Raw genomic sequence first — 26,172 nt, forward strand, 5'->3', positions numbered from 1 at the left:
TTGTGAAGACTTACAGAAAACGTTTGACCTGTGTCATTGCCAACAAAGGGTATATAACAAAGTATTGAGAAACTTTTGTTATTGACCAAATACTTATTTTCCACCATAGTTTGCAAATAAATTCATAAAAAATCCTACAATGTGATTTTGTGGATATTTTTTTCTCGTTTTGTCTGTCATAGTTGACGTGTACCTATGATGAAAATTACAGGCCTCTCTCATCTTTTTAAGTGGGAGAACTTGCACAATTGGTGGCTGACTAAATACTTTTTTTCCCCACTGTATATGTATTGATCAATCTGATAGATAAGTATTGGTCTAGTCAGAAGTCTGTGTGCAGTATTACAGTCAGTAAAACACCAATGCAAGGCATAGTATATATAGATTCTCCCCAGATAGTCAGTCAGTCAGTCAGATAGTCAGTCAGATAGTCAGTCAGTCAGATAGTCAGTCAGATAGTCAGTCAGTCATATAGTCAGTCAGTCAGATAGTCAGTCAGATAGTCAGTCAGTCATATAGTCAGTCAGTCAGATAGTCAGTCAGATAGTCAGTCAGATAGTCAGTCAGTCATATAGTCAGTCAGTCAGATAGTCAGTCAGATAGTCAGTCAGTCAGTCAGTCAGTCAGATAGTCAGTCAGTCAGTCAGATAGTCAGTCAGTCAGATAGTCAGTCAGTCAGATAGTCAGTCAGTCAGATAGTCAGATAGTCAGTCAGTCAGATAGTCAGTCAGTCAGTCAGATAGTCAGTCAGTCAGATAGTCAGATAGTCAGTCAGTCAGATAGTCAGTCAGTCAGATAGTCAGTCAGTCAGATAGTCAGATAGTCAGTCAGTCAGATAGTCAGTCAGTCAGCAGTAGCAGTAGCAGTCCAGAATATTGATCCAGTCATTTTAAAAGTAGAATACAGTAGAATACAGTAGAATAGCATTGGCTTGGGTGAGTTTTCACCATTGATAAATCCATGACGGGAAGTGTGCACGTGCACACTTCAGAAGAAGGGTGAAGAATCAGGACATAGCCTCAATGTGCACAACACTGTTGTGACACGGTCAGTCTGTCTGCACACGTTTGTTCCACTGCAGAGTCAGTGAGTGTCATAGGGTTGAATGGCTGTTTGTTGTTCTTATTCTACTCCTTGTTTGTTGTTGTTGTTCAGGAGCTTCCGTCGCTCCAGTGTGTGGCCCACTCCTTCTTCTGGAGGATCCCTGCCTTCTGCTGGAACTGGGGCCGGTCTTGACGGGGGATCTTCACCGCATGGTATTGAGGCACTTTATCTTCATACTGGACCCGACGGAAGAAACCACACTGTGGGAGAGAGCGAGGGAGAGAGAGAGAGAGAGAGAGAGAGAGAGAGAGAGAGAGAGAGAGAGAGAGAGACTAGGTTGATGTTGCTGTTTAACCCAAGGAAACATTTTGGTTGCTGATTCTGAAACATTGTGCATGTGCCACAAAAGCCAAAAACATCCAGGTGATTTGCGTAAAGTTTGAATAAAACAGGTGACACACAACAAGCAAAGTAAACACACCACACAGCATAATAACCTTATGCTGTCAACACACTCCTGCACCACCATTTTGTGAGAAACAAGGAACAAGTTCATTCTGGCATTCTAACCTAATCTAATCAGGTGAGGGCGGCAGGTAGCTTAGTGGGTAAGAGCATTGTGCCAGTAACCGAAAGGTCGCTGGTTCTAATCCCCGAGCCGACTAGGTGAAAAATCTGTCGATGTGCCCTTGAGCAAGGCACTTAACCCTAATTGCTCCTGTAAGTCGCTCTGGATAAGAGCGTCTGCTAAATGACAAAAAAAAAAAAAAAAAAAAAAAAGGTGACGTGTGACCAGATGAAATGAGATTATTCATGAATAGAACAGGAAGGACAATCTCATAAGGAAGAGATCATGTACACAACCTCCTACAATGCCAGGATGAACTTGTTTCAGGTATACAAAGGTTTACAGATCACAACTCAGGCAAAGTCACAGCACTGGCAGGCCAGTGCAGAGCAGGCCAAGGTCCAGAGCAAGCCATTGTGCAGAGCAGGCCAGGGTGCATGGCTTTACCACTTGGAGAGACGAGAGGGCAGGAACCTATTGGTCTGACGCCTGCTTCTCAACCTCAGAGGGCTGAGCATGCATGTGGGCGCGGTAGTACTCTGTTTCGTACTGCGGGCGGCGCTCTGTACGCTTGAAGAACCCACACTGGGGAGGGAGGAGAAGGAGGAGAGGGAGTTACAACAGAGATGGGAAGGGAAGGAGGAAGAGAGGGAGAGAGAGAGAGAGAGAGAGCGCAGTTGGAATGTAAGTAAAGACGAGGAGAGATGGATTAGAGAAGAGAGAGGAGGAGAGATGGACTAGAGAAGAGAGAGGAGCTGAGATGGACTAGAGGAGAGAGCAGAGATATGGACTAGAGGAGAGAGCAGAGAGATGGACTAGAGAAGAGAGCAGAGAGATGGACTAGAGGAGAGAGCAGAGATATGGACTAGAGGAGAGAGAGGAGCTGAGATGGACTAGAGAATAGAGCAGAGAGATGGACTAGAGGAGAGAGCAGAGAGATGGACTAGAGAAGAGAGCAGAGAGATGGACTAGAGGAGAGAGCAGAGATATGGACTAGAGGAGAGAGCAGAGAGATGGACTAGAGAAGAGAGCAGAGAGATGGACTAGAGGAGAGAGCAGAGAGATGGACTAGAGGAGAGAGCAGAGAGATGGACTAGAGGAAAGAGCAGAGATATGGACTAGAGAATAGAGCAGAGAGATGGACTAGAGGAGCGAGCATAGAGATGGACTAGAGAAGAGAGAGGAGGAGAGATGGACTAGAGAATAGAGCAGAGAGATGGACTAGAGAATAGAGCAGAGAGATGGACTAGAGAATAGAGCAGAGAGATGGACTAGAGAATAGAGCAGAGAGATGGACTAGAGAATAGAGCAGAGAGATGGACTAGAGAAGAGAGAGCAGAGAGATGGACTAGAGAATAGAGCAGAGAGATGGACTAGAGAAGAGAGAGCAGAGAGATGGACTAGAGAATAGAGCAGAGAGATGGACTAGAGAATAGAGCAGAGAGATGGACTAGATGGTAATATCAAAGAAATTGAATGATAAGAGAATAATGGAAATTGGATATCTGCATGGTGGATGTGACAATAAATAATGTTTTATTTAAACTATCTGGTGGATGTGACAATAAATAATGTTTTATTTAAACTATCTGGTGGATGTGACAATAAATAATGTTTTATTTAAACTATCTGGTGGATGTGACAATAAATAATGTTTTATTTAAACTATCTGGTGGATGTGACAATAAATAATGTTTTATTTAAACTATCTGGTGGATGTGACAATAAATAATGTTTTATTTAAACTATCTGGTGGATGTGACAATAAATAATGTTTTATTTAAACTATCTGGTGGATGTGACAATAAATAATGTTTTATTTAAACTATCTGGTGGATGTGACAATAAATAATGTTTTATTTAAACTATCTGGGGGATGTGACAGTAAATCATGTTTTATTTAAACTATCTGGTGGGTGTGACAATAAATCATGTTTTATTTAAACTATCTGGTGGATGTGACAATAATCATGTTTTATTTAAACTATATGGTGGATGTGACAATACATCATGTTTTATTTAAACTATCTGGGGGATGTGACAGTAAATCATGTTTTATTTAAACTATCTGGTGGGTGTGACAATAAATCATGTTTTATTTAAACTATCTGGTGGATGTGACAATAATCATGTTTTATTTCAACTATATGGTGGATGTGACAATAAATCATGTTTTATTCAAACTATCTGGTGGATGTGACAATAAATCAGTAATTCTAGGTGTTGGTACCTTCCAGAGGATGCGGGCCAGCAGAGCCAGCAGCAGTATAATAGAGATATGTAGGAAGCTATGTTTATTATAGTTTATACTAGATGTTGGTACCTTCCAGAGGATGCAGACCAGCAGAGCCAGCAGGATACCAGCCAGGGTAATAGAGATACTCTACATGACCAAACGTATGTGGACACCTGCTCGTCCAACATCTCATTCCATAACAATGGGCATTAATATGGAGTTAGTCCCCCCTTTGCTGCTATAACAGCCTCCACTCTTCTGGTAAGGCTTTCCACTAGATGTTGGATCATTGCTGCGGGGACTTGCTTCCATTCAGCCCCTTGAGCATTAGTGAGGTCGGGCACTGATGTTGCGCGATTAGACCTGGCTTGCAGTCGGCGTTCTAATTCATCCCAAAGGTGTTTGATGGGGTTGAGGTCAGGGCTCTGTGGAGGCCAGTCATGTTCTTCCACACCAATCTCGACAAACCATTTTTGTATGAACCTCACATTGTGCACGGGGGCATTGTCATGCTGAAACATGAAAGGGACTTCCCCAAACTGTTGCCACAAAGTTGGAAGCACAGAATCGTCTAGAATGTCATTGTATGCTGTAGCGTTAAGATTTTCGTTCATTGGAACTAAGGGGCCTAGCATGAACCATGAAAAACACCCCAAGACCATTACTCCTCCTCCACCAAACTTTACAGTTGGCACTATGTATTCAGGCAGGCAGCGTTCTCCTGGCATCCGCCAAACCCAGATTAGTCCGTCGGACTGACAGATGGTGAAACGTGATTCATCACTCCAGAGAACGCGTTTCCACTGCTCTAGAGTCCAATGGCGGCGAGCTTTACACCATTCTAGCCGACACTTGGCATTGCATATGGTGATCTTAGGCTAAGATCCCATTTCATGAAGTTCCCGATGAACAGTTCTTGTGCTGACGTTTCTTCCAGAGGCAGTTTGGAACTCAGTAGTGAGTGTTGCAACCGAGGACAGACGATTTTTACGCGCTACACGCTTCAGCACTTGGTGATCCCGTTCTGTGAGCTTGTGTGGCCTACCACTTCGCAGCTGAGCCATTGTTGCTCATAGACGTTTCCACTTCACAACAACAGCACTTACAGTTGACCGGGGCAGCTCTAGCAGGGCAGAAATTTGATGAACTGACTTGTTGGAAAGGTGACATCCTATGACGTGCCACGTTGAAAATCACTGAGCTCTTCAGTAAGGCCATTCTAATGCCAATCTTTTTCTATGGAGATTGCATGGCTGTGTGCTCGATTTTATACACCTGTCAGCAACGGGTGTGGCTGAAATAGCCAAATCCACTAATTTGAATGGGTATCCACATACTTTTTATATATAGTGTATGTAGGTACAGTAACTAAGTCATTTGATGTGTGTTGTATCTTCTACGGTATGCATGCCAGCAGAGCCAGCACCAGTATAATAGAGATATGTAGGAATATGTAGGTGTTTATTATGGGTTATACTAGGTGTTGGTACCTTCCAGAGGATGCAGACCAGCAGAGCCAGCACCAGGATACCAGCCAGGATGGCTATGAGGATCCACCACCAGGGGATCCAGTACTGGGCAGTCAGACCAATCTCTGGGTAAATCATCACTGGGACCTACAGGGAAAACACAGCAATATAAAGCAATGAGTGCTTTATTGTGAAGTGTCTTGTCTTTACTGTGTATGTGTCACTAGTAGTTAGAGCCCATAGTCTTTTCCTGGTCAGGTCATATGGTCAGGAAATACTCATAGCTCTAGTTATTCATGTTAATAGTTAAGAGTGTGAGTTTCTGAGTGTGTGTGTGTGTGTCTCTCAGTGTGCGTGTGTGTGTGTGTGTGTTACCTGTGCGGCAGCATCCCTCAGCACCAGGTGTTTGATGCTGGACTTGACTGTGATGTTGGCTCTAACCAGCAGCTCCAGAGCACTGACTGATTGGAACTCCTGAGAGAGAGAGGGAGAGAGAGAGAGAGAGAGAGAGAGAGAGAGAGAGAGAGAGAGAGAGAGAGAGAGAGAGAGAGAGGGAGATGAGAGGGGGGGGAGAGAGGGGGAGATGAGAGGAGAGGAGAGGAGAGGAGAGGAGAGGAGAGGAGAGGAGAGGAGAGGAGAGGAGAGGAGAGGAGAGGAGAGGAGAGGAGAGGAGAGGAGAGGAGAGGAGAGGAGAGGAGAGGAGAGGAGAGGAGAGGAGAGGAGAGGAGAGGAGAGGAGAGGAGAGGAGAGGAGAAACACTAGTCTTTACTAGGTGAAGGAGATTAGAGAGCCTCTGACCAGCATCTCCAGAACATGGTCTGAAGGAAACTCTTGACGGCAAGAGAACTCGTCAATAAATGATGTATCCATCAGAGGTTTACATAAAGCCCTTTAAACATCAGTACTTGTCTTGGCACAACGTGCTTTATAGCAGCCCAGCCTAGACCCCAAAGAGCAAGCAGAAGCAGAGGACCTCATCAACACAGACATTTACTAGGGAGAGGAGATTACACTGGCCAAACATTATCAATGACATTATCAATGATATATTTATATGAGATGATCAATAATAGGTTAGCCTGGAAAGAGACCGAGATCAGTCTGTGCTTTAGCCAAATCCCATGACTTATCCTCATTGTTTTATAACAATGAATGACACGGAACACGGATAATGACGGCTTATGCTGATTAATACATTGTCAAAGTACAATGCAAAGGGTCCCTCCTGTTCCGCCCGCCCTCGTGTTGCCTTTGTAGTTACAGTCTGTGATTGCTCTCACTCCTTCATAATGCCCTTTCACAGTTACTGTTTCATCGATACAAATGCTACTGTTAACATGCACTTGCATTAAGTGGTACTTCAGGAAAACGTGCCAAGCAGAGACATAAAGGTTGGAGCTGTGACAGAGAGCAATGGCCACTGTTGAGAGGTTGAGTGTCGTTGAGTGGTAGTGTTGTGTTTGTTCATTGATGAAACCAGGCGCAGGATTACTACTTTTAATAACCAGATGCTTCATCTAGCAAAGTGCATCATTGTGTAGTCATACAAGGCCATACAATTCTATCAACCACCACAAGTTATGCATTGCTTTATGGGAACAGTAGTCTATGTTAAAACACATAACACAATACGTGAGAGCAGGTTATATCTATCTATAAGCTATAAGCTCAAAAAACACTTGTTTTTTCCTACTAGCACTGACTTTGCTGATAAATATTTTGTTGAGGGAAAATGTACTTGCTACGATTGGGATATGTAGTCTCACCAGCTACAGTGGGGGAAAAAAGCATTTAGTCAGCCACCAATTGTGCAAGTTCTCCCACTTAAAAAGATGAGAGAGGCCTGTAATTTTCATCATAGGTACACGTCAACTATGACGGACAAAATGAGAAAAAAAAATCCAGAAAATCACATTGTAGGATTTTTAATGAATTTATTTGCAAATTATGGTGGAAAATAAGTATTTGGTCAATAACAAAAGTTTCTCAATACTTTGTTATATACCCTTTGTTGGCAATGACACAGGTCAAACGTTTTCTGTAAGTCTTCACAAGGTTTCCACACACTGTTGCTGGTGTTTTGGCCCATTCCTCCATGTAGATCTCCTCTAGAGCAGTGATGTTTTGGGGCTGTCGCTGGGCAACACGGACTTTCAACTCCCTCCAAAGATTTTCTATGGGGTTGAGATCTGGAGACTGGCTAGGCCACTCCAGGACCTTGAAATGCTTCTTACGAAGCCACTCCTTCGTTGCCCGGGCGGTGTGTTTGGGATCATTGTCATGCTGAAAGACCCAGCCACGTTCCATCTTCAATTCCCTTGCTGATGGAAGGAGGTTTTCACTCAAAATCTCACGATACATGGCCCCATTCATTCTTTCCTTTACACGGATCAGTCGTCCTGGTCCCTTTGCAGAAAAACAGCCCCAAAGCATGATGTTTCCACCCCCATGCTTCACAGTAGGTATGGTGTTCTTTGGATGCAACTCAGCATTCTTTGTCTTCCAAACACGACGAGTTGAGTTTTTACCAAAAAGTTATATTTTGGTTTCATCTGACCATATGACATTCTCCCAATCCTCTTCTGGATCATCCAAATGCACTCTAGCAAACTTCAGACGGGCCTGGACATGTACTGGCTTAAGGAGGGGGACACGTCTTGCACTGCAGGATTTGAGTCCCTGGCGGCGTAGTGTGTTACTGATGGTAGGCTTAGTTACTTTGGTCCCAGCTCTCTGCAGGTCATTCACTAGGTCCCCCCGTGTGGTTCTGGGATTTTTGCTCACCGTTCTTGTGATCATTTTGACCCCATGGGGTGAGATCTTGCGTGGAGCCCCAGATCGAGGGAGATTATCAGTGGTCTTGTATGTCTTCCATTTCCTAATAATTGCTCCCACAGTTGATTTCTTCAAACCAAGCTGCTTACCTATTGCAGATTCAGTCTTCCCAGCCTGGTGCAGGTCTACAATTTTGTTTCTGGTGTCCTTTGACAGCTCTTTGGTCTTGGCCATAGTGGAGTTTGGAGTGTGACTGTTTGAGGTTGTGGATAGGTGTCTTTTATACTGATAACAAGTTCAAACAGGTGCCATTAATACAGGAAACGAGTGGAGGACAGAGGAGCCTCTTAAAGAAGAAGTTACAGATCTGTGAGAGCCAGAAATCTTGCTTGTTTGTAGGTGACCAAATACTTATTTTCCACCATAATTTGCAAATAAATACATAAAAATCCTACAATGTGATTTTCTGGATTTTTTTTCCTCATTTTGTCTGTCATAGTTGACGTGTACCTATGATGAAAATTACAGGCCTCTCTCATCTTTTTAAGTGGGAGAACTTGCACAATTGGTGGCTGACTAAATACTTTTTTTCCCCACTGTATGTTAAAATGAATGCACTACTGTAAGTCGCTCTGGATAAGAGTGTCTGCTAAATGACTAAAACAGAAATGTAATGTGACGTGTTTGTTTGTTTTACCTTCAGGAAGGCGCTGTGACGCCACGTGTCGTGTGGGGCCAATTGCGTCATGGGAATGGTAGTCTTTGCTATTACCACATAACAACACAATGCGATAGGTGACGTGGTGTTTTACCTCCAGGAAGGTGCTGTTCCAAAGGCGTCCCTGGATCTTGAGGACAGCTGAGCCAGAGAAGCTGTAGAGAGGACACTGGAACACCACACAGCGCGCTGAACCCAGCAGACAGTCCTACACACACACAGAGGGTTGGGAAGACCATCGATGAGAATAGCTGGGCTGGTATTCAATCAAACTCACAGTATGGATGCGCTGAGATGCAGGGCTCTAGGGCATGTTTGCAGCACGTGAGCTATGTGATGTTTTCTGTGGTGCTGGCTTGATTACAACCAGTGTTGGAGAGTGGTGAACTACATGTAGTTCAACTAGTAATTTAACTAGATTTTACAGTAGCTTGGTGGCAGTTGAACTAAATTCAACTCTTGGTAGTGTTTCACAGTGTTAGTTAATTACTTTATAGCCATGTAGTGGTGTAGCTAACTATTGGAACTACACACAACTTTTTTTGCAAAAAGAAGAGAAAATATGGGTGAAGTAGGCCAGAATTTCCTTTATTTTTCGGCATCAGACCTGCCTATAATTCTCACTTCTGTTTATGTGGTTAATAGGATAAATTACACATTCTGTTCAAATCTGTCTCCAGAGTGATCTGTTCTTGCGATTTGTAGTCTATGACGTTTCAGATTTAGATATGATAATATCTCACAAAGTTGCTTTAGTTAAGTAAACTGTATTTTCTTCAGCGTAGCTTTAGTGTTACTTAACTTCTTCCAGTGTGAAGTAACTGGTAAACTATATTGTCGGAGTAGATTCCCCAACACTGGTTACAACCCCATTGTAATCCCTCTTGTTCCCTGTCCCTCTTGTTCCCTGTCCATCTCTCTCCCTCTCTCTCACCAGTTTGAGTGACTTGCGTCTCTCTGAGGCGGCCACAGCAGGCGTGGTCCTACCCAGACTGCCCTTGGTCATCACATGCCCTTCCTCTTCTGGGTGGGACCGCCCCTTCCTCCTGGCCTGCTCACAGGGATAGGAAGCAGAGATCAAATAAATCTCATGAAACAACAAAATACTTAGTTTTAGGCAAACAATATAATTATGCTTTAGCTCATGGGTGTGGGGAGGTGTACACTTTTTGTCCAATGTGGTTATTTCTGGACAATATCTCAATTTATGGAACCCCTTATGGCTCAAGACAACTAAAAGCCTACCTTCAGGCCTGCAGCCTGTGGCTGGTCGTCAGAAGGAGAGCTGTGGGTGAACTTGCGTGGGTTGAGGGAGGTGTGGGGGGTACAGGGTGTTTCTGGATGGCCATGGAAGTGGAGAGAAGTGGGGTACAGGAGCCACTTCCCATTGGACAGCTCGTGAGGCCACATGATGTTGAGGAAGGCGGAGCCTAGCGTCTGCAGGGACGGCCCGGTGTTGGTCACCTGATTAAAACATGAAGGACTGAATAGTTAACCGAATGAAACATGATCAATGATTTAAAAAAACACATCAAAATATTCATATATTGCTCTCTTCACAACACTGCATAGCTTTTCATCGTATATCTTCCAAGGTTCACAGCCTTAGAATACTGTATATCCCTGTGCTACATTAGCATGCTACATTTCCATGCTACATTAGCATGCTACATTTTCATGCTACATTATCATGCTACATCGTCTTTTGACTCCTCTCTTCTTCTCTCACCATAAACTCAAACTCCACAGCACTCCCCACATCGTCCAGAGTCTCCATGGCGCTCTCCCCCTTCACAGCCCCACTGAAGAACAGCTGGTGTGGTCTGGCCAGCCTGAAACAACACAGAGACAGACAGGTAGGGTCAGTGGACAGCTGGACAGAGCCTGAGAGTCTTATGGTACCACTGTTTACTGTTTTTATGGATCTCAGGACTCCTTGAAAACAGCAGCAAGTGTTACAGAGTGGACTGTCACTATCCTGGATTAAATAAATCAAATCAATGAATGTGTTTTTGACCTACTGACTCACTGTACTGAATGTGGCCACCGTGGGCAAAATTAGTTTGACACACCAGTGATATGAGGGTGTGACTTACCCACTGACAGCCAGGGGGAGCTCTATGATGATTTTAGCCACGGCTATGACTGGGGCCAGGTCTCGCTGTTCACTGATACTGAGGAGGAGACAACACACACATATCATATTGACTGCAATCTGGATAAACGTTCTATCTTCATTTCTAGCTATATCAATTTGAATACATATATTGAAACTAGTAATTCCCTTCCATGTGCAATGAATGTTTTATTAGTGTAGTACCAAGCAAAGCCATTCACCTTGTGAATTGCCATGATATGAAAATAAACAGTGTTTTTTTACAGTACGAGAAAACAAAGATGCGTTAAATGGAACAACTATGAAAATAAGTTGCCCAGCCAGGACTTACGTAGCCAGCAGGAGGTTGACAGTGAGTTCCGTGGTCTCTATGGTGATAGCAGAGGTGCTAAGGATGATGTAGAACTTCAGTATAGCATCTCTCTTCAGGGGGTTTCCCAGCTCGCACTCTGCCTGAGAGCCATTCTGATTGGCCTGGCACACCACCTACACACAGGAAACAGGAAACAGGATCATTATACTGCTACTGTAGCAAGGTAAAGTTGCCCTAAGGTTTCCCTGACCACATCACCAACATAGTTTTTCCTGGGTCAGGAAAAACTCCTGGCTCTAAGCGTAACATGTCAGCCCTGTCCAGAATCGACCCCTAGACCCTACCTCCTAGACACTGGTGGAGATCTGAGAGGAATGGAAACGTTTAAGTGTGAATACCTGTTGTCCCGAAGCCAGAGTAGGAAAGGGTGTCCGGCAGGGTTAGGGTCAGGGTTGGGGTCAAGTCCAATTTACTTTGAAATTCCAATTCAATTCTTGAATTCACTCATGAAGTGGATCATTTACATTTAATTACATTTGAGTATTCAAGTTATGGAATTGGAATTGAATTGGAATTAGACTGCTTGGACTTTTTTAACTGGAATTGAATTGGAATTGTAAAAACATTTAATCTTCGGAAATGAATTGAATTGGAATTCAATATTTTAAAATGTCCCAGTTAATGGAATTAATGACCATAGTATTAAAAAATTGACTGTACGATTTGTTTTTAATCATTTCAACCTGTATTCCTATATTTCCCATATAGCTAGGTTGTCTGAACAGTGAAATGATCAGCCTTAAACCAGAGGGAACTGAATTTTAATTGGAATTTGTGGAATTGTTGGGGATAATATTGAATTGGGATTTGCAGTCTTGGAATTTACCTAACACTGGAATTCAGAGGAATTGAATTACAGTGGGGGGAAAAAGTATTTAGTCAGCCACCAATTGTGCAAGTTCTCCCACTTAAAAAGATGAGAGAGGCCTGTAATTTTCATCATAGGTACACGTCAACTATGACAGACAAACTGAGAAAAAAAAATACAGAAAATCACATTGTAGGATTTTTTATGAATTTATTTGCAAATTATGGTGGAAAATAAGTATTTGGTCACCTAAAAACAAGCAAGATATCTGGCTCTCACAGACCTGTAACTTCTTCTTTAAGAGGCTCCTCTGTCCTCCACTCGTTACCTGTATTAATGGCACCTGTTTGAACTTGTTATCAGTATAAAAGACACCTGTCCACAACCTCAAACAGTCACACTCCAAACTCCACTATGGCCAAGACCAAAGAGCTGTCAAAGGACACCAGAAACAAAATTGTAGACCTGCACCAGGCTGGGAAGACTGAATCTGCAATAGGTAAGCAGCTTGGTTTGAAGAAATCAACTGTGGGAGCAATTATTAGGAAATGGAAGACATACAAGACCACTGATAATCTCCCTCGATCTGGGGCTCCACGCAAGATCTCACCCCGTGGGGTCAAAATGATCACAAGAACGGTGAGCAAAAATCCCAGAACCACACGGGGGGACCTAGTGAATGACCTGCAGAGAGCTGGGACCAAAGTAACAAAGCCTACCATCAGTAACACACTACGCCGCCAGGGACTCAAATCCTGCAGTGCAGACGTGTCCCCCTGCTTAAGCCAGTACATGTCCAGGCCCATCTGAAGTTTGCTAGAGTGCATTTGGATGATCCAGAAGAGGATTGGGAGAATGTCATATGGTCAGATGAAACCAAAATATAACTTTTTGGTAAAAACTCAACTCGTCGTGTTTGGAGGACAAAGAATGCTGAGTTGCATCCAAAGAACACCATACCTACTGTGAAGCATGGGGGTGGAAACATCATGCTTTGGGGCAGTTTTTCTGCAAAGGGACCAGGACGACTGATCCGTGTAAAGGAAAGAATGAATGGGGCCATGTATCGTGAGATTTTGAGTGAAAACCTCCTTCCATCAGCAAGGGCATTGAAGATGAAACATGGCTGGGTCTTTCAGCATGACAATGATCCCAAACACACCACCCGGGCAACGAAGGAGTGGCTTCGTAAGAAGCATTTCAAGGTCCTGGAGTGGCCTAGCCAGTCTCCAGATCTCAACCCCATAGAAAATCTTTGGAGGGAGTTGAAAGTCAGTGTTGCCCAGCGACAGCCCCAAAACATCACTGCTCTAGAGGAGATCTGCATGGAGGAATGGGCCAAAATACCAGCAACAGTGTGTGAAAACCTTGTGAAGACTTACAGAAAACGTTTGACCTGTGTCATTGCCAACAAAAGGTATATAACAAAGTATTGAGAAACTTTTGTTATTGACCAAATACTTATTTTCCACCATAATTTGCAAATAAATTCATAAAAAATCCTACAATGTGATTTTCTGGATTTTTTTCTTCTAATTTTGTCTGTCATAGTTGACGTGTACCTATGATGAAAGTTACAGGCCTCTCTCATCTTTTTAAGTGGGAGAACTTGCACAATTGGTGGTTGACTAAATATTTTTTTCCCCCACTGTATCTCTGAATTCAAAGACTGAACTGGAATTTTAATTAAAAATAAATTGAATTTACACGGCGAGAGAATTTAATTTAAATTGAATTTGTGGAATTGATCCCAACCCTGGTGAGGATCAAGGCTAGAGTTAGGTGTGTGTACCCGAGTAGGACAGGTTGTGTGTGTTTCATATTTCAAGTTTTTAATGTCACATGTACAAGTACAGTGAAATGCCTTTCTTGCAAACTACAAACCCAACAATGCAGTAATCAATATAAATGCAGTAATCAATACACAGCCATGCAATCTCCATAGACAAACATTGGCAGTAGAATGGCCCGTACTGAAGAGCTCAGTGACTTTCAACGTGGTACCGTCATAGGATGCCACCTTTCCAACAAGTCAGTTCATCAAATTTCTGCCCTGCTAGAGCTGCCCCGGTCAACTGTAAGTGCTGTTATTGTGAAATGGAAACGTCTAGGAGCAACAACGGCTCAGCCGCGAAGTGGTAGGCCACAGAAGCTCACAGAACGGGACCGCCGATTGCTGAAGCGCGTAGCGTCTAAAGATCATCTGTCCTCGGTTGCAACACTCACTACCAAGTTCCAAACTGCCTCTAGAAGCAACGTCAGCACAAGAACTGTTCGTCAGGAACTTCATGAAATGGGTTTCCATGGCCGAGCAGCCGCACACAAGCCTAAGATCAGCGTCGGCTGGAGTGGTGTAAAGCTCGCCACCATTATACTCTGGAGCAGTGGAAACGCGTTCTCTGGAGTGATGAATCACGCTTCACCATCTGGCAGTCCGGTGGACGAATCTGGGTTTGGCGGATGCCAGGAGAACGCTACCTTCCCCAATGCATAGTGCCAACTGTAAAGTTTGTTGGAGGAGGAATAATGGTCTGGGGCAGTTTTTTATGGTTCGCGCTAGTCCCCTTAGCATACAATGACATTCTAGACGATTCTGTGCTTCCAACTTTGTGGCAACAGATTGGGGAAGGCCCTTTCCTGTTTCAGCATGACAATGCCCCCGTGCACAAAGCGAGGTCCATACAGAAATGGTTTGTCGAGATTGGTGTGGAAGAATTTGACTGGCCTGCACAGAGCCCTGACCTCAACCCCATCGAACTCCTTTGGGATGAATTGGAACACCGACTGCGAGCCAGGCATAATCGCTCAACATCAGTGCCCAACCTCACTAATGCTCGTTGCTGAATGGAAGCAAGTCCCGGCAGAAATGTTCCAACATCTAGTGGAAATTCTTTCCAGAAGAGTGGAAACTTTTATAGCGGCAAAGGGGGGACCAACTCAATATTAATGCCCATGATTTTGGAATGAGATGTTCGATGAGCAGGTGTCCACATACTTCTGGTCATGTAGTGTATGTATAGGGGTAAGGTGACTAGGCATCAGGATATAAGATAAACAGAGTAGCAGCAGCATATATGATGATTGTATGTGAGTAAGTGTACGTGTGTCAATATAAAAGTGTGTGCATGTTATGTGTGTGTTGGAGTGTCAGTATGCGTGAGTGTGTAGAGTCCTGTGAGTGTGCATAGGAATAAATACAAGGGTCAACTAGTCAGTGTAGCCATTTTGTTAGCCATTGAGCAGTCTTATGGCTTGGGGATAGAAGCTGTTCAGGAGCCTGTTGGTGTCAGACTTCACCGGTACCGCTTGCCGTGCGGAAGCAGAGACAACAGTCTATGGCTTGGGTGGCTGGAGTCTTTAATGATTTTACGGGCCTTCCTGTCACACCGCCTGATATAGAGATCCTAGATGGCAGGGAGCTCGGCCCCAGTGATGTACTGGGCTGTCCGCACCACCCTCTGTAGCGCCATGCGATCGAGGGCGGTGCTGTTGGCATACCAGATGCTCTCAATGTTGCAGCTGTATAACATTTTGAGGATTTGAGGGCCCATGCCAAACCTTTTCAACCTCCTGAGGGGGAAGAGGTGCTGTCGCGCCTTCTTCACGATTGTGCGCATGTGAACCAAGTCCTTAGTGATTTGGACATCGAGGAACTTGAAAATCTCGACCCGCTCCACTGCAGCCCCGTCGATGTGGATGGGCTCGTTTCCTGTAGTCCATGATCAGCTCCTTGGTCTTGTTGACGTTGAGGGAGAGGTTGTTTTCCTAGCACCACCAGGTCTCTGACCTCCTCCCATAGGCTGTATCATTGTCGCTGGTGATCAGACCTACCACCATTGTGTCGTCAGCAAACGTGATGATGGTGTTGGATTTGTACGTGGCCACGCAGTCATGGGTGAACAGGGAGTACAGGAGGGGACAAAGCACACACCCCTGTGGGGCCCCGGTGTTGAGGGTCAGCGTGGCGGAGGTGATGTTGCCTACCCTCACCACCTGGGCGCGGCCCGTCAGGAAGTCCAGGATCCTGTTGCAGAGGGAGGTGTTCAGTCCCAGGGTCCTAAGCTTGGTGACGAGCTTGGATGGGACAATGGTGTTGAACACTGAGCTGCAGTCAATGAAGAGCATTCTAACATATTCCTCTTATCTAGGTGGGTGAGGGCAGTGTGGAGTGCAATTGAGATTGCATCGTCTATGGATCTGTTGGGGCGGTATGCAAATTGGAGTGGGTTTAGGGTGTCTGGGATGATGGAGGTGATGTGTGCCATGACCAGCCTTTCAAAGCACTTTAATTAAAGATGTGAGTGCTGCAGGGTGGTAGTCATGGTGGCATGAAGCCTTAGAGGTCTTGGGAAGAGGAATGATTGTAGTCATTGTAGACCTTTCCTGCAGCCAAATGATCAAATCGCCCTCTAGTGGCCTCACGGGTGGAATGTTATTAATATTTTTCATAATTAAATCAACATTATTTATTTATTTTACGCTGAAATTCCGGTGTTTCTATGTCAAATGGTTTTGTTATATTTCAGTCTTCTCTGATGTATAGTAAAGTGAAATATTGGGATGCAAACTCAAAATGGAATACATTTCATCTCTACATCTGACAGGTCTTCTTTTTTTAAAGACCATAACCATGTGTATGAGGTGTATACATTTGTTTCAACGTGGATTTGTTTAAGAGTGCCAAGAATCACAACGTGTGACCCTGATTTAGCCCACTGTAGTAAAATGTTTTAAGACGTGGGGATTACTGACTTGGACAAGGAGAGGTTGAACATGACCGTGAATGTGTGTATATGCGTGTGTGTGTTTGGTGTGTGTACCTGTTGTCCCCTGAAGCCAGAGTAGGACAGGGTGTCCGGAAGGTTCACCAGTAGCTGGGCAGCGTGGGCATCATCTCCGTCTTCCTCTGGGTACAGAGGGTCAGAGGGCATGTTGGTGACGGTCACCTCCAACACCACAGACCTCTGGTCAGACAGAGAAAACACCGCCACCTCTTCATCGTCCCTGGAATGAAGGGATAAAAAGGAAATAGAAAAGAGGAATAGAGAGAGTGGTTAGACATAGGATCTCTGGTCAGAACAGAGAGAACACCTCCTCACCATCTCTGGAATGAGAGGGGCATGAGGTAACTAGAAAAAAAAGTGGTTGGATATGAAGGAACAGTGAAACAAAAAAGGAAGAATAATACCCATCTGAGGTTGTTTAAGATGTAGGGCAGGACGGCCCAACCCCGTTCCTGGAGCACTACTGTAGGAGTGTTTTCTCTCCAACCCTAATCTCTGGTGGACAGATCTAGGTGTACATAACTGGTACCGTAGAATCTGTCAGGAAGGAATGGGATGCCTGGGACAACGAGCAGCGGTAGTTCTGGTTTTGGGGGGGGGGGGGGGTTTCGTCACTGGTTATTTGGACACTGTTTATTAGTATCTTTCGAATTTTGGAAGGGGAGGAGACATTCGGGACGATAATTTGCAAAGAGAGAGGGTGGAGCTCCTCGTTTGCGAATCCGTTCCACGTTCTAGAATCTCTTAATCTCGTCTCTTAACATATATGGACCCAGAACTATTGAGCAGCTAACCAATTACGCAAGACTTTAGTTCTGGGTTAACCGAGATGACTCTGACACTAATCTAGCAGACCTGATTCTTATAATAGTTAGCTGGTTGATAAGCTGAATCAGGTTAGTTACAACTGGGGTAGAGCGAAAAACCTACAGGAGGGTAATCAAATCAAATCAAAGTTTATTGGTCGCATATACAGATTTGCAGATGTTATTGCAGGTGCAGCGAAATGCTTGTGTTTCAAGCTCTAACAGTGTAGTAATACCTAGCAATACAAAACAATACACACATAATCCAAAAAGTTAAAATAAAGAAATTAAGAAATATCAGAACGAGCAATGTCAGAGTCCGTAATAAATATATATATATATATATATATATATATATATATAATGGTGTGAATATAAGTTATTTTCGGCTGCAGGCAATAATACAAGAAACATTCTTGGCAAATAACATAGGAAATGAAATACTCCAAAGTTGTCTAGGAGCTAGAAACAGGGCGACCGTGTCTGTGGGTGCCATTTTGTCATTTTGGCTCTCCAGGGACAGTGTCGGGCAGCTCAGATATAGAGGCATGGTAAAATAGAAGGTAGAATGTAACAGCTATTGGAATTGCTGAACTCCTCTTCTCTGGGGAATGAGGAAATATAAAGAAGAAGTCATACAAACCTTGGCAGAGGGGTGAAGAGGTCAGAGGTGATAGGTCGGGTTCCAAACTGGTAGGTCAACTTCAGGTTGCTCTGACAGATCTTATCATCACCACAGCCTTCCCTCAGGAAATTCACCTGCAACGGAGGATACAGACTTCATCTCAGGGATGGACATGGAAAAAATTCAAATCATAGAATTGACCTTAAATCTTTTTTAATGTCCAAATGATTTCACTTTGGAACCTGGTTCCCCCACTATGAAATAACAAAACCCTGTAGTATCCCTGTATCACACAGGCATGTATTAATTAGGCCTGTAACACAACCATTTCAAGTCTTCCTTCATGAACTTGAAAATGCAAATCAGTATGTTCCCTGGTTCTGTTGTTATGGTACTGACCTCAGAGTACAGGGTGTTGGAGGTGGCAACATTTAGTACAGGAGGTCGAGGTACTGACCTCAGAGTGCAGGGTGTTGGAGGTGGCAACACTCAGTACAGGAGGTCGAGGTACTGACCTCAGAGTACAGGGTGTTGGAGATGGCAACACTCAGTACAGGAGGTCGAGGTACTGACCTCAGAGTGCAGGGTGTTGGAGGTGGCAACACTCAGTACAGGAGGTCGAGGTACTGACCTCAGAGTACAGGGTGTTGGAGGTGGCAACACTCAGTACAGGAGGTCGAGGTACTGACCTCAGAGTGCAGGGTGTTGGAGGTGGCAACACTTAGTACAGGAGGTCGAGGTACTGACCTCAGAGTGCAGGGTGTTGGAGGTGGCAACACTCAGTACAGGAGGTAGCGTGTCTCGTTCCTCTGGGTTAGTGTCTGAGGAGAACATGGGGGGTCTGATGGTATGGGTGATGGCCAGAGAGATGGGACGCAGCTTGTCACGGATATTCTCCTGAATGGGAAATAATTAAAAGATTACTAAACGGGATCATATGATATTGGAGTTGGAAGGAAATAATACTTTTTTTCATTCAACTAAGACAATTAATAAATTGTTCGATTATGCCAGTTTAGCTAGATAAAGCACATCTCAAATACCATTTCTTCACAGGGTTGGAACACTATGCAGCTGCATGTAGGGGGCGATAGAGAGCACTGAGAGAACTGAACACTTCACTTTACCCTTTTTCATGTTGCATAGTGCTCCAACCAAGAAAAAGTATTTGATATGTTCTGCAGTTGTACTCTGTAACGCCTCCTGTGTGTCTTCCAGATCAAATGACTGCGTCATATTGTACTGTACGTTTAGTTGGAAGGTGGCGCTCTGGCAGGCGGGATGACGTTGACCCTTCAGCTCCACCTCGTCAGTGTGTATGTACTCCGCCGCCTGTGCACTTTGACCCAGGAAGCTAACACGGTGGGGCAGGCCCAGCTTCCTGCGCTCGGTGTCAGCCTCAATGAGTAGGACCAGAGCTAGTGGGAGGGAGGGAGGGAAGGAAGGAAGGAAGGAAGGAAGGAAGGAAGGAAGGAAGGAAGGAAGGAAGGAAGGAAGGAAGGAAGGAAGGAAGGAAGGAAGGAAGGAAGGAAGGAAGGAAGGAAGGAAGGAAGGAAGGAAGGAAGGAAGGAAGGAAGGAAGGAAGGAAGGAAGGGAAAGAGAAAGAGAAAGAGAAAGAGAAAGAGAAAGAGAAAGAGAAAGAGAAAGAGAAAGAGAAAGAGAAAGAGAAAGAGAAAGAGAAGAAGAGTCAGAGAAATGCAGCACTACAACACACCAGAGATAAGCTACTGGACATATTACCACACTATTTAACACAGCTGGACATGTTACCACACTATTTAACACAGCTGGACATATTACCACACTATTTAACACAGCTGGACATATTACCACACTATTTAACACAGCTGGACATATTACCACACTATTTAACACAGCTGGACAAATTACCACACTACTTAACACAGCTGGACAAATTACCACACGATTTAACACAGCTGGACAAATTACCACACTATTTTACACAGCTGGACATATTACCACACTATTTTACACAGCTGGACATGTTACCACACTATTTAACACAGCTGGACATATTACCACACTATTTAACACAGCTGGACATATTACCACACTATTTTACACAGCAAAAACCAACTGGTTCTAAACAGAGAGGTGTACAGTTTAGTAACTCACTGATGTCTGGTGAGTAGGTCTCAGGATAAGCAGTATAGGTGAAGCAGGCTTTGACCTCCACACTGAAAACAGAGAATAAAGTTAGCGAACAACAATCTGTCAACAGCAGAAATACACTACCTAATGTGAATAAAGGTTGAAATGAATGTTATTTGCGACCTACCAAACTCCATCTCTCCCCTTGCAGTTGTGTTGCTCCAAGTCAATATACTGCTGAGGTTCGATGGATACATCCCGGATCACATGAATGACTGGGCGAGACCTGTACAGAACTAGCTTATCACCGAGAGAGCCTACTGCCAGGTCAGGGTACAGGTTCCCATCGATGTCCAGGCCTCCTGAGATGGAGTAGCCAAACCTCTTCACCCCCTCGTCCACTCCATCCAGGATCTGTGAGGGGCAATCATGAAGATCATGTGTTAACTTGTATGATCAAGTGCAACTTTACACCTGAAATTACTATTCAGGTAGTCCTATACACCTGCAATTAGGGTGTGATGTTATCAGTCAGTAAACTTAGTTGAACTTGAACCACATCGTCGTTATTGAGAGTTAGCAATATGACCACCATGAAGTTTGCAACACCAGAGTTGAGGCTTTGATTCTGATATGATGAGACACCACTTACAAAAACGTAATATTTGTATAATTTTGTATACACAAGTTTCTACTAAAGTTTCCAATTTTTAATGTGTAGCCCTTTCCTGCAGTCAAAGTACCAAATCACCCTATAGTGGCCTCATGGGTGGAATGTTAATAATATTCTTCAGAATTTCAGAATTAATATACCTTTTTTTTTTCAAACCAAAAATCTGGTGTTTCTACACTACCGGTCAAAACATTTACATTTACATTTTAGTCATTTAGCAGACGCTCTTATCCAGAGCGACTTACAGTTAGTGAGTGCATACATCATTTTTTATTTTACATACTGCCCCCCCCCCCGTGGGAATCGAACTCACAACCCTGGCGTTGCAAACGCCATGCTCTACCAACTGAGCTACATCCCTGCCGGCCATTCCCTCCCCTACCCTGGACGACGCTGGGCCAATGTACATGTGGGTAGAGTTAAAGTGAACATGCATAAATGATAAACAGAGTAGCAACAGCATAAAATGCAAATAGTCCGGGTAGCCATGATTAGCTGTTCAGGAGTCTTATGGCTATGGGGCTGAAGCTGTTAAGAAGCCTTTTCGACCTAGACTTGGCGCTCCGGTACCGCTTGCCGTACGGTAGCAGAGAGAACAGTCTATGACTAGGGTGGCTGGAGTCTTTGACAATTCTTAGGGCCTTCCTCTGACACCACCTGGTATAGAGGTCCTGGATGGCAGGAAGCTTGGCCCCAGTGATGTACTGGGCCGTACGCAATACCCTTTGTACTGCCTTGCGGTCGGAGGCCGAGCAGTTGCCATACCAGGCGGTGATGAAACCAGTCAGGATGCTCGCGATGGTGACACACTCCAGCCACATGAGATCCTCAGACCCCTTGTGAGACCATATGCTGGTGCGGTTGGCCCTGGGTTCCTCCTAATGCAAGACAATGCTAGACCTCATGTGGCTGGAGTGTGTCAGCAGTTCCTGCAAGAGGAAGGCATTGATGCTGTGGACTGGCCCGCCCGTTCCCCAGACCTGAATCCAATTGAGTACATCTGGGACATCATGTCTCGCTCCATCCACCAACACCACGTTGCACCACAGACTGTCCAGGAGTTGGCGGATGCTTTAGTCCAGGTCTGGGACGAGATCCCTCAGGAGACCATCCGCCACCTCATCAGGAGCATGCCCAGGCGTTGTAGGGAGGTCATACAGGCACGTGGAGGCCACACACACTACTGAGCCTCATTTTGACTTGTTTTAAGGACAATACATCAAAGTTGGATCAACCTGTAGTGTGGTTTTCCACTTTAATTTTGAGGGTGACTCCAAATCCAGACCTCCATGGGTTGATAAATTTGATTTCCATTGATCATTTTTGTGTGATTTTGTTGTCAGCACATTCAACTATGTAAAAAGAAAATTATTATTTCATTCATTCAGATCTAGGATGTGTTGTTTAAGTGTTCCCTTTATTTTTTTGAGCAGTGTATATATATATATACAGTGAGGGAAAAAAGTATTTGATCCCCTGCTGATTTTGTACGTTTGCCCACTGACAAAGACATGATAAGTCTATAATTTTAATGGTAGGTTTATTTGAACAGTGAGAGACAGAATAACAACAAAAAAATCCAGAAAAACGCATGTAAAAAATGTTATAAATTGATTTGGATTTTAATGAGGGAAATAAGTATTTGACCCCTCTGCAAAACATGACTTAGTACTTGGTGGCAAAACCCTTGTTGGCAATCACAGAGGTCAGACGTTTCTTGTAGTTGGTCACCAGGTTTGCACACATCTCAGGAGGGATTTTGTTCCACTCCTCTTTGCAGATCTTCTCCAAGTCATTAAGGTTTCGAGGCTGACGTTTGGCAACTCGAACCTTCAGCTCCGTCCACAGATTTTCTATGGGTTTTAGGTGTGGAGATTGGCTAGGCCACTCCAGGACCTTAATGTGCTTCTTTTTGAGCCACTCCTTTGTTGCCTTGGCCGTGTGTTTTGGGTCATTGTCATGCTGGAATACCCATCCACGACCCATTTTCAATGCCTTGGCTGAGGGAAGGAGGTTCTCACCCAAGATTTGACGGTACATGGCCCTGTCCATCATCCCTTTGATGCGGTGAAGTTGTCCTGTCCCCTTAGCAGAAAAACACCTCCAAAGCATAATGTTTCCACCTCCATGGTTGACGGTGGGGATGGTGTTCTTGGGGTCATAGGCAGCATTCCTCCTCCTCCAAACACGGCGAGTTGAGTTGATGCCAAAGAGCTCGATTTTGGTCTCATCTGACCATAACACTTTCACCCATCTCTCCTCTGAATCATTCAGATGTTCATTGGCAAACTTCAGATGGCCCTGTATGTGTGCTTTCTTGAGCAGGGGCACCTTGCGGGCGCTGCAGGATTTCAGTCCTTCACGGCGTAGTGTGTTTCCAATTGTTTTCTTGGTGACTATGGTCCCAGCTGCCTTGAGATCATTGACAAGATCCTCCCGTGTAGTTCTGGGCTGATTCCTCACCGTTCTCATGATCATTGCAACTCCACGAGGTGAGATCTTGCATGGAGCCCCAGGCCGAGGGAGATTGACAGTTATTTTGTGTTTCTTCCATTTGCGAATAATCGCACCAACTGTTGTCACCTTCTCACCAAGCTGCTTGGCGATGGTCTTGTAGCCCATTCCAGCCTTGTGTAGGTCTACAATCTTGTCCCTGACATCCTTGGAGAGCTCTTTGGTCTTGGCCATGGTGGAGAGTTTGGAATCTGATTGATTGATTGCTTCTGTGGACAGGTGTCTTTCATACAGTGAACAAGCTGAGATTAGGAGCACTCCCTTTAAGAGTGTGCTCCTAATCTCAGCTCGTTACCTGTATAAAAGACACCTGGGAGCCAGAAATCTTTCTGATTGAGAGGGGGTGAAATACTTATTTCCCTCATTAAAATGCAAATCAATTTATAATATTTTTGACATGCGTTTTTCTGGATTTTTTGTTGTCATTCTGTCTCTCACTGTTCAAATAAACCTACCATTAAAATTATAGACTGATCATTTCTTTGTCAGTGGGCAAACATACAAAAGCAGCAGGGGATCAAATACTTTTTTCCCTCACATACAGTGCCTTCGAAAAGTATTCAGACCCCTTGACTTTTTTCACATTTTGTTACATTACAGCCTTATTTTAAAATTGATTAAATAAAACAATTTCCTCAGCAATCTACACACAATACCCCATAATGACTAAGAAAAACAGGTTTTTAGAAGTTGTTGCACATTTATTAAAAATTAAAAACAAAATACCTTATTTACAGAAGTATTCAGACCCTTTGCTATGAGACTCGAAATTGAGCTCAGGTGCATCCTGTTTTCATTGACCATCCTTGAGATGTTTCCACAACTTGATTGGAGTCCACCTGTGGTTAATTCAATTGATTGGACATGATTTGGAAAGGCACACACCCGGTCTATATAAGGTCCCACAGTTGACCAAAAACCAAGCCATGAGTTCGAATTGACAATAGCGCTCCGAGACAGGATTGTGTCAAGGCACAGATCTCAGGAACAGTACCAAAACATTTCTGCAGCATTGAAGGTCCCCAAGAACACAGTGGCCTCCATCATTCTTAAACTGAATAATTTTGGAACCACCAAGACTCTTCCTAGAGCTGGCCACCCGGCCAAACTGAGCAATTGGGGGAGAAGGGCCTTGGTCAGGGAGGTGACCCGATGGTCACTCTGACAGAGCTCTAGAGTTCCTCTGTGGAGATGGGAGAACCTTCCAGGACAACCATCTCTGCAGCACTCCACCAATCAGGCCTTTATGGTAGAGTGGCCAGACTGAAGCCACTCCTCAGTAAAAGGCACATGACAGCCCGCTTGGAGTTTGCCAAAAGGCACCTAAAGACTCTTAGACCATGAGAAACAAGATTCTCTGGTCTGATGAAACCAAAATTGAATTGAAGATTTGGCCTGAATGCCAAGCGTCACATCTGGAGGAAACCTGGCACCATCCCTACAGTGAAGCATGGTGGTGGCAGCATCATTACATTTACATTTTAGTCATTTAGCAGATGCTCTTATCCAGAGCGACTTACAGTTAGTGAGTGCATACATTTTATTAATTTTTTTCATACTGGCCCCCCGTGGGAAACGAACCCACAACCCTGGCGTTGCAAACGCCATGCTCTACCAACTGAGCTACATCCCTGCTGGCCATTCCTTCCCCTACCCTGGACGACGCTGGGCCAATTGTGCGCCGCACCATGGGTCTCCCGGTCGCGGCCGGCTACGACAGAGCCTAGATTCAAACCAGGATCTCTAGTGGCACAGCTAGCACTGCGATGCAGTGCCTTAGACCACTGCGCCACTCAAGAGACATGCTGTGGGGACAATTTTCAGCAGCAGGGACTGGGAGACTAGTCAGGATCGAGGGAAAGATGAACGGAGCAAAGTACAGAACGCTCAGGACCTCAGACTGGGGCGAAGGTTCACCTTCCGACAAGACAACGACCCTAAGCACACAGCGAAGACAATGCAGGAGTGGCTTCGGGACAAGTCTCTGAATGTCCTTGAGTGGCCCAGCCAGAGCCCGGACTTGAACCCGATCGAGCATCTCTGGAGAGAACTGCAAATAGCTGTGCAGCAATGCTCCCCATCCAACCTGACAGAGCTTGAGGAATCTGCAGAGAAGAATGGGAGAAACTCCCCAAATACAGGTGTGCCAAGCTTGTAGCGTCACACCCAAGAAGACTCGAGGCTGTAATCATTGCCAAAGGTGCTTCAACAAAGTACTGAGTAAAGGGTCTGAATACTTTTTCGAAAAACCAGTTTTTTCTTTGTCATTATAGTGTATTGTGTATTGATGAGGGGGGAAAAACATTTTAATCCATTTTAGAATAAGGCCATAACCTAACAAAATGTGGAAAAAGTCAAGGGGTCTGAATACTTTCCGAAGGCACTTGTTCATACAGTACCAGTCAAAAGTTTGGACACACCTACTCATTTAAAGGTTTTTCTTTATTTGTACTATTTTCCACATTGCAGAATAATAGTGAAGACATCAAAACTATGAAATAACACATATGGAATCATATAGTAACCAAAAAAGTGTTAAACAAATCAAAAT

The 26,172-nt window shown here is 44.4% G+C and overlaps 1 protein-coding gene across 1 annotated transcript in view; it reads right to left on the reverse strand.

Annotated features, from left to right (window-relative positions):
• Positions 1 to 812: 812 nt before the first annotated feature.
• Positions 813 to 26,172, reverse strand: part of LOC311133621 (integrin alpha-7-like) — a gene marked incomplete at its 5' end in the record, with an annotated part of 59,831 nt that continues 34,471 nt past the window's right edge. The window contains 15 exons of the mRNA XM_084167141.1: positions 813 to 1,304; positions 5,339 to 5,464; positions 5,693 to 5,791; positions 8,905 to 9,018; positions 9,745 to 9,861; positions 10,056 to 10,274; positions 10,540 to 10,642; positions 10,907 to 10,984; positions 11,258 to 11,412; positions 16,928 to 17,111; positions 18,341 to 18,456; positions 19,070 to 19,219; positions 19,571 to 19,740; positions 20,459 to 20,520; positions 20,622 to 20,848. Coding sequence (XP_084023267.1) covers positions 1,152 to 1,304; positions 5,339 to 5,464; positions 5,693 to 5,791; positions 8,905 to 9,018; positions 9,745 to 9,861; positions 10,056 to 10,274; positions 10,540 to 10,642; positions 10,907 to 10,984; positions 11,258 to 11,412; positions 16,928 to 17,111; positions 18,341 to 18,456; positions 19,070 to 19,219; positions 19,571 to 19,740; positions 20,459 to 20,520; positions 20,622 to 20,848 — 2,073 coding nt within the window. The 3' untranslated portion in view covers positions 813 to 1,151. The remainder of the gene's footprint in view (positions 1,305 to 5,338; positions 5,465 to 5,692; positions 5,792 to 8,904; positions 9,019 to 9,744; positions 9,862 to 10,055; positions 10,275 to 10,539; positions 10,643 to 10,906; positions 10,985 to 11,257; positions 11,413 to 16,927; positions 17,112 to 18,340; positions 18,457 to 19,069; positions 19,220 to 19,570; positions 19,741 to 20,458; positions 20,521 to 20,621; positions 20,849 to 26,172) is intronic.

Source organism: Coregonus lavaretus (assembly GCF_964263955.1).
Source record: "Coregonus lavaretus genome assembly, chromosome: 8".
NCBI classification, from domain to species: Eukaryota; Metazoa; Chordata; class Actinopteri; order Salmoniformes; family Salmonidae; genus Coregonus; species Coregonus lavaretus.